At 50.4% G+C, this 13,526-nt stretch overlaps 1 protein-coding gene across 1 annotated transcript in view; it reads left to right on the top strand.

Moving 5' to 3' along the window:
- Positions 1-1,324: 1,324 nt before the first annotated feature.
- ALDH2 (aldehyde dehydrogenase 2 family member) overlaps positions 1,325-13,526 on the top strand; it is a 29,797-nt gene continuing 17,595 nt past the window's right edge. Inside the window, exons 1-2 of the mRNA XM_066370907.1 lie at positions 1,325-1,505; positions 12,511-12,615. Of these exons, the coding sequence (XP_066227004.1) occupies positions 1,380-1,505; positions 12,511-12,615 (231 nt within the window). The 5' untranslated portion in view covers positions 1,325-1,379. The remainder of the gene's footprint in view (positions 1,506-12,510; positions 12,616-13,526) is intronic.

Genomic DNA, 13,526 nt, shown 5'->3' with positions numbered 1-13,526 from the left:
TCCCTTGTGCCACTTTCTCCTCTGGCTGTGGCTTGGGAATCAGGTGTTGACAACAGTTACACATAGAAAAGCTCCTGGGTCCCTAGTTCCTGCCTGGAGGGGAATGTCACTGTGAGATTCAATTTGAACAGGGATTTTATTGTGGTTAGCCACTGGAATTTCATGGCATATTTGTTATGGCAGCTCTGTTAACTATGTATTATGTTATCCTGCTGATATCACATTAGTGCTTCAAAGTAAAACAACAAAACACACGCGCACACAGAGTTGGTTTCTTTCAGCCTGTGGATCAACACCTTTGCCTGGAACCTCATAGCTGGCCTTGGTCAACCTCTTGGGCTTCAGCTCCAGGGGTTCAAGCCTCAAACAGCAATACTTGCTGCTAGATGTGTCCCTCCTCTGCTGCACAACGTATTTATGTTTGCACAACTCAGCTCATCCTGCCACGTTTCTTCACCTCTTCCCTGGACTTTTGCCCAGAATGATCTGGTTGGAGTGAATTTGACCTGTACCCATTCCCCACCCTATCCAACATTTCTCTCATTCCTTCCTGCATCCTCAGTGCCCAACCCCGGGATGTCCACGCAATATGATTTTGCAAGATCAGTACTTTCACCCCTGCCCTCCTGTAGCCCATTGTCCACGGAATGAGAAACCAGTAAGTTTAAGATGCAAATCAAGCAAGTCTTCCTTCCGTTCTAAACTCATCACAGCCTCGAAGGCACTACCAGCCCACTTCTCTCCCCTCCTTTCCCCTCCCCTCCCAACACGCTCCTCTCGTTCACCGGGCTCCACTCTTTCCATTTCTCTAACACGTGCCAGGATGGTCCCATCAATGCTCTGTGCCCCAACCATGCCTTCACCCTATTAATTTCCTTCATCACCCTTGTCACTCTCTGACGCCATCTCGCGTCCGGTTTAACGTTGTCCTCTTCCAGTGGAGCGCAAAGCCCCTGAAGTCAGGGCTCGGGGTGCTGCCGTTCAGGCCTATGCACATTAAGTTCACATTAGGTTCGACCAATGTGAAGTCGTGTGACCAGGTCGTCCCAGCCAGACACGCGGGGTGCCACGCGGGGGGCAGTGCCGAGCACAGAGGGGGCGCGGGTGGTGGGACATCGGCCGAGGGCGGCTGGCCCGCAGCCCCACGCGTACCGCTCCCCGCCGCTAGCGCTCGCACCAGCAGCCTCAGGCCAGCCCCGCCCTGAACGCGGGGGAGGTGGCGAGCCCTTCACCCCGCCCCGCCCCGCCCCGCCCGCGCCTGCCCATTGGCGGCCGTGCAGGGGGGCGGGGAGAGGTCGCGGACGCAGTGAGCCCCTCGGACCTGCCGCCCCGCACGCGCAGTCCCGGCGCCAGTCGCTCACACCCGCTCCCGCTGCAGTATGTTGCGCGCTGCCGTGCTCTCGGCTGCCGGCCTCGGACCCCGCCTGGGCCGCCGCCTCTTGTCCAGCGCCGCCACCCAGGCGGTGCCAGTTCCTAACCAGCAGCCGGAGGTCTTCTACAACCAGGTGAGGCCGTCGACCCCGCCGGGGCTTTGTTCTCCCCAGGGAACGGAGCCCGCTGGGTGGGAAGGCCCTAGGCCTCTGTGAGCCTCAGTTTACCGAGCTGGGCTCGAGGAGTTAGCTGCGGTTGGCCTTCGTGCACACCTTCCCTGCCTGCGAGCATTTTGAACCTTTCGCCACCTCTGGCAGCTGCCGTTCTGCAATCCAGCTGTGACTTGGGTCCTTGACTGATTTTCGTACGACTGCCGCCACCCTTCCAACTCTTGGTGTTCCAGTTCCACCGTCCCGTGTTTGGTTTCAGTCCTCTTCGTCGCCCCTGTGTCTGCGGGCGGTCTTCGTCATTACCACCCAGAGGACATCTTTGCAAGCCCCGCTTTGCAGGAACTTTTCCTCTGGTCACCTCTTTTCCTCTCCTCATTCCTGTTTCCAAGAAATTCCAAAAGGCAAAACAAGGAAAGGAGGTCCTTTTCAGCTAAGGGTCATGGTTTGCTTAGGAACAGGCCAAGGCCACTGGGCACCGCCGGCTGCTTTCAGTGCTGAAGACTGGGAAAGGGTGCTTCAGTCCCCCAGTGTGTTCGTCTTCCGGGGACTTGGCTTTCTTTGACCAAACCAAGGGGGTGCTTTGCAGGATAACACATTTCCAGTGGCCGGTTTCCTGTTCAAACAGGACTTTGTAATGTTTTCTCTCTTGATTTTGAGTTGGGGTCAAGTGCTAGGATTCACAGAGAAAGAAATCAGTTGTAAAAGCGTTCACTTTGTGTGTGCAACAAGTGTTGTTGCTGCTCTTCTCCAAGCTTCCGTTTCTTCTGTGGGTGGGGAAGGGGTTCGAGGGGGGTGCCTTCCATTCCCACCGTTACCGCACCACCTCTGCTCCGGGAACCATGATAAGCATTGACCTGTTTTGCTGTTTAATCCTTACAACAGCCTTTTGTGGTAGGTACTGTGGTTATCTCCATTTTACAGATGAAGAGAGAGTTACAAAGAGGTTTAGTAACTTGCTTAAAGACTGAAGTCAGTGGCAGAGTTGGGGTTCATATCAAGATTCCCAAGAGGAAGCCCCTAACCAAACCATTCTGTGGTGCTAAAGATGCAACTCTGGGCGGGAATAGGGGACCCCCTCCTGCTGACCTGGGATGCTGGAGATAGGCCCACAGGTCACTGCTTTCAACAGCGCACCTGCTTGTCTGGCCCAGAGTTTGGCTGCAAATCTGCACACAGGTGATGGGTAAAGGCACATCCATGTGATGTTAAGGAATGTTTCAAGAGAATAAAAACAAAATGTCCTTTTATAACACAAAGCAGAAGTGCAGCAGCTGTAGCTCCCTTGGTAAGCTGTGTAAGGAGGAGTTCATGCTTGAGAGACTTGAACATCAAAAGGTCCAGCAGAATAATCTTTGTGGGAAAGACATCAGCATCCAGAGCCTTTATGGCAGCGGTTCTCAACCTATGGTATGTATTTTCCGACGGCTTTAGGCGACCCTTGTGTTTTGGTCGTTCGACCCCCGCCGGGGTTGAGAACCGCTGCTTTATGGCAACAGGATCTAATTATATTCTCCCTTGTGCTCACATGGAGGCGAGAAAAAGGGGTACAAACAAACACACAGGTCAGGGTAGACAGCCCAAGTCCTGTTCTCTAAATTTAGTCCAGGAAGATCAGTTGGGGAGCACAGTGAATTCTCTCTGCGGCTATTTAAAATCAGATTTTCTGAGATCATAAAAGTAACTTGTGCCCACTGTATACAAATGCAGAGTGTACTGTAAGACTTCCCACATAGCCCAAGGCATTCCCTCTAAGAGCACTGTTAGCACAGGGTGTGACCTGCAGACATTTTCTCTGCATTTGTGAGTGAGAGAAACAGCGAGAGGGTGCACCAGGTGTTTTTTTTTTTTTAATGTAAATGAGATTCTAGCACTGCCTTTTCTGCAGCTATCTCATTGAACCATGTATCTGCATTATCTTTCTCAGTGGCACCTGCACATGTTCCTTATATTTACCAAGGATTGCTGTCTTCCACCATGCTGGCACTGGCTCCTCTTAAAGTTCCTTAGGCTGTTTTCAGTGTTAGGTTGTTGCAAATCCTGCTGGCAAGATTGCTGAGGCTTGCCAGGCCCAGTGGTGGTGCAGGGCATAGAGCATTGACCTGGGATGCTGAAGTCCCGGTTTGAAACCCTCAGGTTGCTGGCTTGAGCACGGGCTCATCTGGCTTGAGTGCATATTTACCAGCTTGAATGCAGGATGAGTAGCTTGAGCGTGGGTTCATCAACATGATCCCATGGTCAAATGGCTTGAGCCCAAAGGTCACACTGAATCCCAAGGTCGCTGGCTTGAGCAAGGGATCACTGGCTCAGCTGGAGCTCCCACCCTGGTCAAGGCACATATGAGAAACAATCAGTGAACAACTAACGTGCCAAAACTATGAGTTGATGCTTCTCATCTCTCTCCCTTCCTGTCTGTCTCTATAAACAAACAAATAAATAAATGCTGAGGCCTAATCCTAAACTTCCTGTACCTCTTGCCAGGAACTCTGGGTACAAAGTTGACACCTTCCTGGAGGTTATTAGTTCCTTGACGGTCAATGAATTGTTCTGGAGTCTGAAGTTGAGTTTCCAAAAGGAGATACTCGGATAAGCTTTGAAGATATTTCTGCAGGTGCTAGAAGCAGATTTTCCTTTTCTTTTTAAAACATGGTCTTTTCTTCTTTTTTTTTTTTAATGACTTTATTTACTCAACTTTTTTTCAGAGAGGAGAGAGAGAGAGAGGGGAAGAGGAGGAGCAGGAAGCATCAACTCCATATGTGCCTTGACTAGACAAGCCTAGGGTTTTGAACCGGTGACCTCACTGTTCCAGGTCAACGCTTTATCCCCTGCGCCACCACAGGTCAGGCGCAGGTTTTCCTGCTGAGGACATTTGGGGGCTTTTGTACTTTGGTGGTGGTGGTAGGGGAGTTGTATGGTCAGGGGCCACCACCATCGCTGCCATGCACATGCAGGTTCCCGTTAGATTTCGGCAGACAGGAAAGAAACAGTGGAGCCAAAAAATAGTGGGTCATTCCTTTATTCTAGCCTCACATTGGCCGGCAAGTAAAACATACACGCAGGGAACACTTCCCTTTCACTCAGAGCTCACAAAGCTACTGACACATCCAGTTTTTCCTAGAATCAGAGGCCCCCACCAGTCTCAGTCACCTCTGGTTCCCCATCTGCACACCTTCTCCTGCCTTCTCTCTGCACAAACTGGCTTCTCCTTCAGCACCCTGCCATCTTGGCTTCCTTCTTCCTTCTCTTTTTAAAACATTTTGGCATGAAACTCCTCCTCCAGCAAACATTAGTATAAAAATGGCCCGTCCCAAGCAGGAAGGTAATTAGCAATTTCACAGACCAGCACCATTTTTAAAGCTTAGTTTTTTGTTTTTTTAATTTTTTATTTAATTACTTTTTTAGATTTTATTTATTCATTTTTATTCATTTTTATTAGAGAGAGAGGGGAGAGAGAGAGGGAGAGATAGAGAGAGAACAGGGGGAGGAGCAGGAAGCATCAACTCCCATATGTGCCTTGACCAGGCAAACCCAGGGTTTTGAACCGGCGACCTCAGCATTCCAGGTCAATGCTTTATCCACTGCGCCACCACAGGTCAGGCACCAGCGCCATTTTTAACAATAAAAGTGAGCAAACTCAAAAAACACAAATTTTACAAACTTATTTGCCCAACAGCAGTGCATGCACTTCAACCTTGTCAGGTCTCACCTGGATGGAAGGTTGGGCACAGGGAAAAAGTCTTCTACAATAGTTCCCACCTCTGTTTCTCAGCTCAGAAGAGGCTGAGCGGGGTGCCTTGGTCCACCTTCCTAGGGCTCTCTCGCTTCTACTTGCCCTGGGTAGGGCTGCACGCTGGGGTAAACTTCTTGTTTGCGCTGGGAAGATTTCTGGGTGAGTTTCCCTTCTTCCACTCACCAGCAGGGACCTGTGGAGGTTGCTGATGAATGGCCATGCTCCTTGAATATCAACATTTCTCATCCTTGGTGGATTTCAGGGACACACCTCTGGTAACATAACTTTTTTTCTTCCCTGACTTGGAGAGTAATTGAGATCTGGAAAAGCAATTCAGGAAAACCCCCTGGACTGGTTTCAGCAAAATACTCCCTCCACGTGGGGCGTGGCTAGTACTTGCACCTTCAGCCTCACCAATTCATGGTGGTAGGTACAGTGATGGAGACGAGACTATTGTTAGACACCGTCTCACACTCTGAACTCAGACTGCCTGGCAGTCACTAGTATCTGCATGGGCAGGTTCATCCATCGTTCATCAGACATTTCCTCAGCTCCCCCAGTTCCAGTCAACAAAACAGACAGGAGTCCTTGCCTGTGGGAACCTTGTGTCATAGAAGGTAGAGACAGACAAACAACTAAGTGAAACGGACAGTATGGCACAAAGCAATCAGTGTTATGAAAAAAAATAAGGCAGGAAAGGGGGTTATGGAGGGAGGGTGGTACAGTTGCTTAGTTCTGTACCCTCAGTTGTTGCATCTGTAGAATGGGGTGAAAACCTCGTCTACATCATAGGATTGCTGGATGGATGAGATGGGGTTTCCTCGTACAGCCCTTAGCAGCTGCCTGGCTCATTGGTGCTTCCCTATTTACTGCAGAGCCTTAAACAGCCGGGGGTAACAGTGCTTTCAAGAAAATGGTGATGTAACTCCAGCAATGGGTGCTGTTGGAGATGTGACTTGCTTCCTGAACGGGAGTTGGGGTGCATTAAATTTATATCTGTGTTATTAGCCTCTTGACCACAAGTAGTAAGTATTGTACCAGAGTTCAGACTTAGCCCTATCCACCTTGGGGACATGCATGCCCTTAGCCACCTGCTTGCTGCCTCATGACCAGGTCTTATGGTCAGACAAGGATGTATGTATTTTTAAAATTTTTAAAAATTGATTTTAGAGAAAGAGGAAGGGAGGGAGAGAAACATCAACTTTGTTCTACTTATTTATGCATTCATTGGTTGATTATTCATTGGTGCCCCAACCCGGGACTGAACCCGTGGCCTTGGTGTATCAGAAGGTGCTCTAACAACCAAAAGAGCTACCCAGCCAGGGCTAAGGATGTAAATATTTAAGGGACAATTGAATGTAATATTTGAAAGTAAAGAGGGAGGAGCCATGTTTTTGTTCACATTTGTATTCCCAGCACCAAGCACTGAGATTGGAATATGACTGTTGCTAAGTAACTATTTATTGAGGGCAAGAATGCTTGCCACTTATGACTTATGAAACTGTTTACAGTTTGTGCAAGGAATGGGAAACGAATATCTCCACTCCAAAGGCCTTTTTGCAAAGAGTTTAGGAGCTAACATGAACCGGCCTGTGTGGACATGCAGGAAATGCTGACACTGGCAAGGGAAGTGACTGTAGCAAGATCAATGAATTGAAACCAAGGCTGGCAGCTGGCAGTCCAGGGTCAAACCAGCCTTCCCACCCGGGAAGGGGGGAGGAGCCTGGCCTGGGGTCAGGTGCCAGCATGTCTACCCCGACTCGGGGGGAAGTGGCTGTCTCTTGGCTTTAATCCCAAACTAGCCCAGAAGTTTCTAGATTAGCGGTCGGCAAACTCAGTCAACACAACCAAATATCAATAGTACAACAATTGAAATGTCTTTTGAGAGCCAAATTTTTTAAACTTAAACTATATAGGTAGGTACGTTCCTTATTGAGGTAGTGCCGCACATGGTATTTTGTGGAAGAGCCACACTCAAGGGGCCAAAGAGCCACATGTGGCTCGCGAGCCACAGTTTGCCGACCGAGGTTTTAGATCATTGTGTGGAAAAGTGTGAATGTGTGTAGCACTCCGTGTTTATCTTGAACTTTTCTCCTTGGGATCTTGTAATACAAAAGATAGCATATGCTGTCTATTGGACAGAAGCTACTTAACTGCCACTGAAAAGGAAATGACAGCAGGAGTCACCCACTCCAGGATGGAGAATCGCAGTGTTTGCTCACTCACCCTTGGGGAAAATAACATATTCCAGGGATGTCGATTTCCTAGGTAACAGATCCCAATTCTTTCATGCATCAAAGGTTGAACTGAAATCTTTCTAGAACGTGTCCTACCTCTTTAAATTGGCATTGCTAAACGTCATTTAACCTTTTATGCGGGACCTTGTGCAGATACTGACTGTCCATTGCTGTGGGAGGAGGTGGCATGAGGACATCACCCTGCCAGGGTCCTGCAGTCCTTCTCCTGGCTCTGCTGTGCCTGCCCTAGCTTCTAAGCCACCTCTCCCACCGCCAAGTTTCTGCTTGCCATTCCTAACCCACTGGGGTCTGGAAGACAGACACCCGAGGCAGCCAAGGATCACGTAAACTCAGCAGTTCTAATAGTTACACTATAATCTGTCCCCAGTTTGCAAAGGTGTGGATTAAAGGGTGTTTGCTGCAGCAAACACAGTCGGAAATAGTGAAAACTTGTCCTAAAATTGCATTCGTGGGAAATGGCTAAAGCAGCTGTGGTCTGGTTCGTAGTGAGCAATGCTCTGCTGCTTAGAACAATGAGGTGGGTCTGCCTGTGGAATGCTGTCCAAGGCAATTGGTTACTGAGAAAAGCGAGTTACAAAATGGGAAGTCCACGCTCCCTCACTTAGGACGGACGCTCCCCATCCCTGCCGTCCCCTCCAGTGTCCCAGCACACGCATACCCACCGCCCCTCCGCAGCCACCTTTTGCTCCCTCCTGTCCCCATGCTCGGCCTCAGGTTACCCCTGGTGCCCTCTGATCCCACGGGCTGTTCCCCACTCTGGCCTGTTTGTCTCCCCTTTGCCTTTGCACTGTGTCGGGCTGCTGGCTGGCTGGGCCCTTTCCACCAGGGACAGGCTGCTGGCTGGCTGGGCCCTTCCCACCTGGGACACTGGCTAGGGATGCAGGACTCGGCTTTTCACTGAGTGCCTGCTGTGGCAGTGGCGCTTGGCTAAAACTTATCGAATGTGTGGACAAGTGAATCCAACTTTTACAAAACGAATTGAGGTTTACTATAATGTATAGAAAATACAGCATTTTGATGGAAGAGCTCTAGGAGTCTTGCCAACAGTCCAGAGTCAAAGCGCCCAATCCTGAGGTGGCTGGAGTGTTGCTCTGCTTCTGGAAACTACAGCGAGGAAGTGTGAGCTGTGAGCAGCCCCCTCCCCACCGCATCCCACCCCAGTTCCCAGGGTGACCGAGTTGAGCATGTTATGTAAGTCAGGCTCTGGGTTTCTGGCAGGAGGTTATGGTGCGTTTGGCTTGGAGGCTGCCCTTGCGCTTACTCAGAAGTCACCGTGGAGCTCCTCACTGGATGCAGAACTTCCCACCCTGGCCCCCTCCCAGGGAGGGAGGGAAGACCACTGAGGCCTGGCTCTCGCAGAAGGGAAATGGGAACTCTCAACAGAAGGAAAATGCCAAATTCCTGCAAACCCAGGATTATCTTATCAGTTAGGAAGGAGGGAGGATTGTTGAACATTCAACAATGGAGACTGACTCAGCAAATTCAGAGCTCTGAAAGGCAGAGAGGTGCCAGGGAGTGGCCTTTCCAGGGTTCTCAGTCTAAGATCTGGGTGGGGGTGAGGACACGACACGGGATGGGACATGGTCCTGCCTGAGAGAGGGGTGAGGACAGTGGGAATTTAGTCAGACTAGCCCACCTCTGCTTCATCCTTCCTGATCTTTGCAAAATAACAATTAGAACTTTGTCAGGACAGACTACTAATTGAGTACACACTGCTGTGCAGGGAACAACACGGAAAGAGATTCACAGACCTACCTGGCTCATGCGCCTAGAAATCTTACACCCAGCCTGACCAGGTGGTGGCACAGTGGATAGAGTGTCAGCCTGGGATGGAGAGGACCCAGGTTTGAAACCCCAAGGTCGCTGGTTTGAGCCCAAGGTCGCTGGCTTGAGCAAGGGGTCACTGGCTCAGCTGTAGGTCCCCGCCCTGCCCCCCACTAAGGCACATATGAGAAAGCAACCAATGAACAACTAAGGTGCTGCGACAAAGTATTGATGCTTTTTATCTCTCTCCCTTCCTGTCTGTCTGTCCCTATCTGTCTCTTTCTCTGTCTCTTTTGCTAAAAAAAAAAAAAGGAAAAGAAAAGAAAGAAAAAATCTTACACCCAAGAGATCCCCGGGATCTAGAGTGTTTTGGCTTTTTAAAAAGATTTTATTAGGCCCTGGCCGGTTGGCTCAGCGGTAGAGTGTCGGCCTGGCGTGCGGGAGACCCAGGTTCGATTCCCGGCCGGGGCACATAGGAGAAGCGCCCATTTGCTTCTCCACCCCCCCCTCCTTCCTCTCTGTCTCTCTCTTCCCCTCCCACAGCCAAGGCTCCATTGGAGCAAAGATGGCCCGGGCGCTGGGGATGGCTCCTTGGCCTCTGCCCCAGGCGCTAGAGTGGCTCTGGTCGTGCGACGCCCGGAGGGGCAGAGCATCGTCCCCTGGTGGGCGTGCCGGGTGGGTCCCGGTCCGGCGCATGCGGGAGTCTGTCTCTCCCGTTTCCAGCTTCAGAAAAATACAAAAAAAAAAAAAAAAAAAAGATTTTATTGATTGATTCTACAGAGAAAGGAGAGAGTGGGGGAGAATGCCAACTCATAGTTGCTTCACTTTAGTTGTTCATTGATTGATTATTGTATGTGCCTTGACCAGGCAAGCCCCGGGTTTTGAACTGGCAACCTCAGTGTTCCAGATCGACGCTCTGTCCACTGCGCCACCACAGGTCAGGCTGGAGTGTTTTATTAAGTGCAGGGGTGACACTCCTGTGAGCCCGAGGCCTGGTTTAGGGACTTTCCGCCCCCTGTTGCATTTAATCCTCACATCAGCCCTAAGACGTATTACCCCCAAGGACTGATGAACCATCTGGAAGTGGCTCAAGGTCACAGGGGTCGAGTGAGCTGGGACTCCACCCAGGACTGTGTGGCTCAGGCTGGTTCTTTTTACAGCACCCAGAATAAAAACTCCAAGTCAAACGTGCGGCTGGGCAGGGCAGCGAGCAGACCACGGGGTGCAGCAGGGCAGGAGCAGCCCGCGCTCCTCTGCGTACACGCTGGCCTCTCCTCAGCTTGTGCCCTGGTCACTCCTCCGCGCACACGCTGGCTTCTCCAGAGCTCAGGGAAGTGGCTGGGCAACCCGACCCACACTCAGGGCAGCCAGGGCAAGATGCTCACTTAGCAAACGGTGGCAGAGCTGGTGCCAGGCCCTCCTTCCTCCCTTCCTCCCCAGGTGTGGGCTCTACCCTTCCCTGGGAGCCCCTTCCATGCTCCCCAGGAGGAGGAGGCGGGTTCTCAGAGAGGGGAACACTGTGCGGGGTTCCCCCAGGGCAAGGCCAAGTCCTACTTGAACTCAGGTCTACCTGGCTTGGGGCCTGGACTGTCACACCTGCTCCCCACGGTGAACACGACCCAGCCCTCCAGTTTCTCTTTGGGAATAAACAAACATGTCATTTTCCTTAAGATTAATGATCAACCAACCAGTCTGAAACCACACAAACATTTCCAAAGAACCTGACTAATGTTTACCCACATTCTCCTGCCAGATACCAAGAGCCTCTTACTGCAGGTGCAGCATTGCAGACGCCGCTGTATGTGTGGTGTGTGTGTGGGGGGGGGGGGGGGGAGGGATGGCGCGGGAGTGCTAAATTTGAGCCTGGGAAAGTGACCTTTGGTAGGCCCTTTCCTGACCGGCTCCTTCCTGTCCCTACTGTCACTGTCACAGCGTTGTACCCTTACTCCACGAGAGGCTTAACGCAAGCACTGGAACTGTCACATGCCCCTTTAGGAGGGCACTGTAGTGATTCCAGAGGCATGGGGAGGTGAAGAGCGCTGTGCCAGGGGACACTACCGGAGGGAAAGCCCCTGGATTCTACTCCCGATGCCTGCTCCTGAGCACTGAGCTGGGAGAGCCTCCCTGGGCCCTGCTGGCCCTGGGTTGAGCTAAGCACTCAGTTTTGCTTGGTGGCTTCTTTTTATTGGTCAGGGCTCAAGTCAAATGTCTGCTCCTCAGACCCCCCCCCCCCGCCCTCTTCATCCTTGTTAAAAGTTCTCTATGCCCCCTCCCCTCCAAGTCCTCTCTGTGAGTCCTGTTTTCCTCCTTTGCACCTACCAGGGCAGTCTGAGGTTGCCTTGTGTATTTGATTGCTTCTTTATTTTCTGTGTCTACCAGAATGCCAGCTCCATGAGAGAAGGGCCCTTATTGGGTTTGGTTTCCACTGTGTCCTCAGCCCTAAACCCATGCCTGGCTCAACATCGCAGGTGCCCACTAAATATTTCCTGGGTGGACAAAAAAATAATCTACCTTGTTCTCACCACAACCCTGTGCACTGGTGTGCTAAGGAAAAAAGGCTGCAATTCTTGCAGCTCTTCCCTAGGAGAGGTGGAGGCTCTCTCCCCTGCCCATGAAGCGGCCTGGGCGTGCGACTCACTTTGGACCAAAGGAATTTGGTGTCAAAAATGAGGCCGTGTAACTTCTAAAGCTAGATCTTCAGAAGCCTTTCAGCTTCTGCCTCGGTGTCTTGGAACATTCTTTCTGAGCAAGCCAGCTGTCATGTGAGAAGTCTGGCTAGCTTGAGTCCACCATATGGTCAGGAGGCCCAAGCAGCCATGTGGTGCCAGACACGAGAGAAGAAGCATTTTGCACATCCAGCCCTAGGCACCCTTGCTTTGCAACCACATGAGCAAGCCCAATCAGTGGAATCAACTGTGAGATACAAGTCAGTTGAAGCTGCCATGTTCTGAAGTCATGTTACACAGCAATCTATATGGATAAACGATAATGCAGGACGATACCTCGTTTTCCAGATCAAAGAAACCAAGGCAGTGAAAGATCAAATGACTTACCCAAGGTCAGTTGGCAGAGCAGGCACTCAAGTTCGGATTATCTCCAGGTCACATCCGTCTGAAGCTAATTCACACGTGTTCTTTCTCTTTCTTTTTAAACATCACTCACTGGTGGTCAGGTCTGGGTTGGGACCTAGTCCTGAAAACTTTCTGCCCTTTCATTGCAGATCTTCATAAACAACGAGTGGCACGATGCTGTCAGCAAGAAAACGTTCCCCACCATCAATCCGTCCACCGGGGAGATCATCTGTCAAGTAGCTGAAGGGGACAAGGTGAGGACTGGTGACTTACCTCGGAGAGGGGCTGAGAGGGGAAGAAGGGGCGGGCGAGGATAATTTAAGTTTTTACTTAATGTGTTTTTATATGATTAAAACTTTAATGTGTGCTTTACTTTCATAACTTAAAAAAAAGCAAATTAAATTAATTTTTGAGTAAATGAATCAACGGAAACCCTTCCCTGCAGACAGGTGCTGGCTGGTATCCACATTCACTAATTCATACTGTTTCGTACTGTAGATGAAATGAATTTGAGGATATCCCATCCAATCTCTCCTTTCCAGAGCTGGAGGGTGGTACACAGCTAGATGGAAATCTTAATGAGTAGAATTTGGGTCTCCTGAAATCTAGTTCTGGCATTAGTAGTATGTTTTGTTTGCAATATGTATACTTGTGGGAATTAAATAGTAATAGTAATAATAACTTTAAAAATTAAGACTTTTCATAAATAGAAAAGGCATTAAAAAATAATTCAAAATGCCTCCTGCTCTCTGCTTTAAGACAGTCTGCTGCATTCACGAGTAAGGCCTTGCTCCCTTTGTTAAAGGCAAATGCGAATATTCTTGTAGCTTATAGGGTAGTCTAATGGTAAGTGTGATGAATGAAAACCACGCTCCCTACCTCCTGACACACGTCTCCCTACATGAAAAATGCCAGCTGGGCCTGACCAGGCGGTGGTGCAGTGGATAGAGTGTCAGACTGGGATGCGGAGGACCCAGGTTTGAGACCCCAAGGTCGCCAGCTTGAGCGTGGGCTCATCTAGTTTGAGCAAAGCTCACCAGCTTGGACCCAAGGTCGCTGGCTCGAGCAAGGGGTCAGTCACTCAGTCTGCTGTAGCCCCCCGGTCAAGGCACATATGAGAAAGCAATCAATGAACAACTAAGGTGTCACAACAAAAAACTGTTGA

Source organism: Saccopteryx leptura, chromosome 2, assembly GCF_036850995.1.
Source record: "Saccopteryx leptura isolate mSacLep1 chromosome 2, mSacLep1_pri_phased_curated, whole genome shotgun sequence".
NCBI lineage: Eukaryota > Metazoa > Chordata > Mammalia > Chiroptera > Emballonuridae > Saccopteryx > Saccopteryx leptura.
The sequence above is the reverse complement of the archived record's forward strand: the minus strand, read 5'-3'. Positions and strand labels throughout refer to the sequence as shown.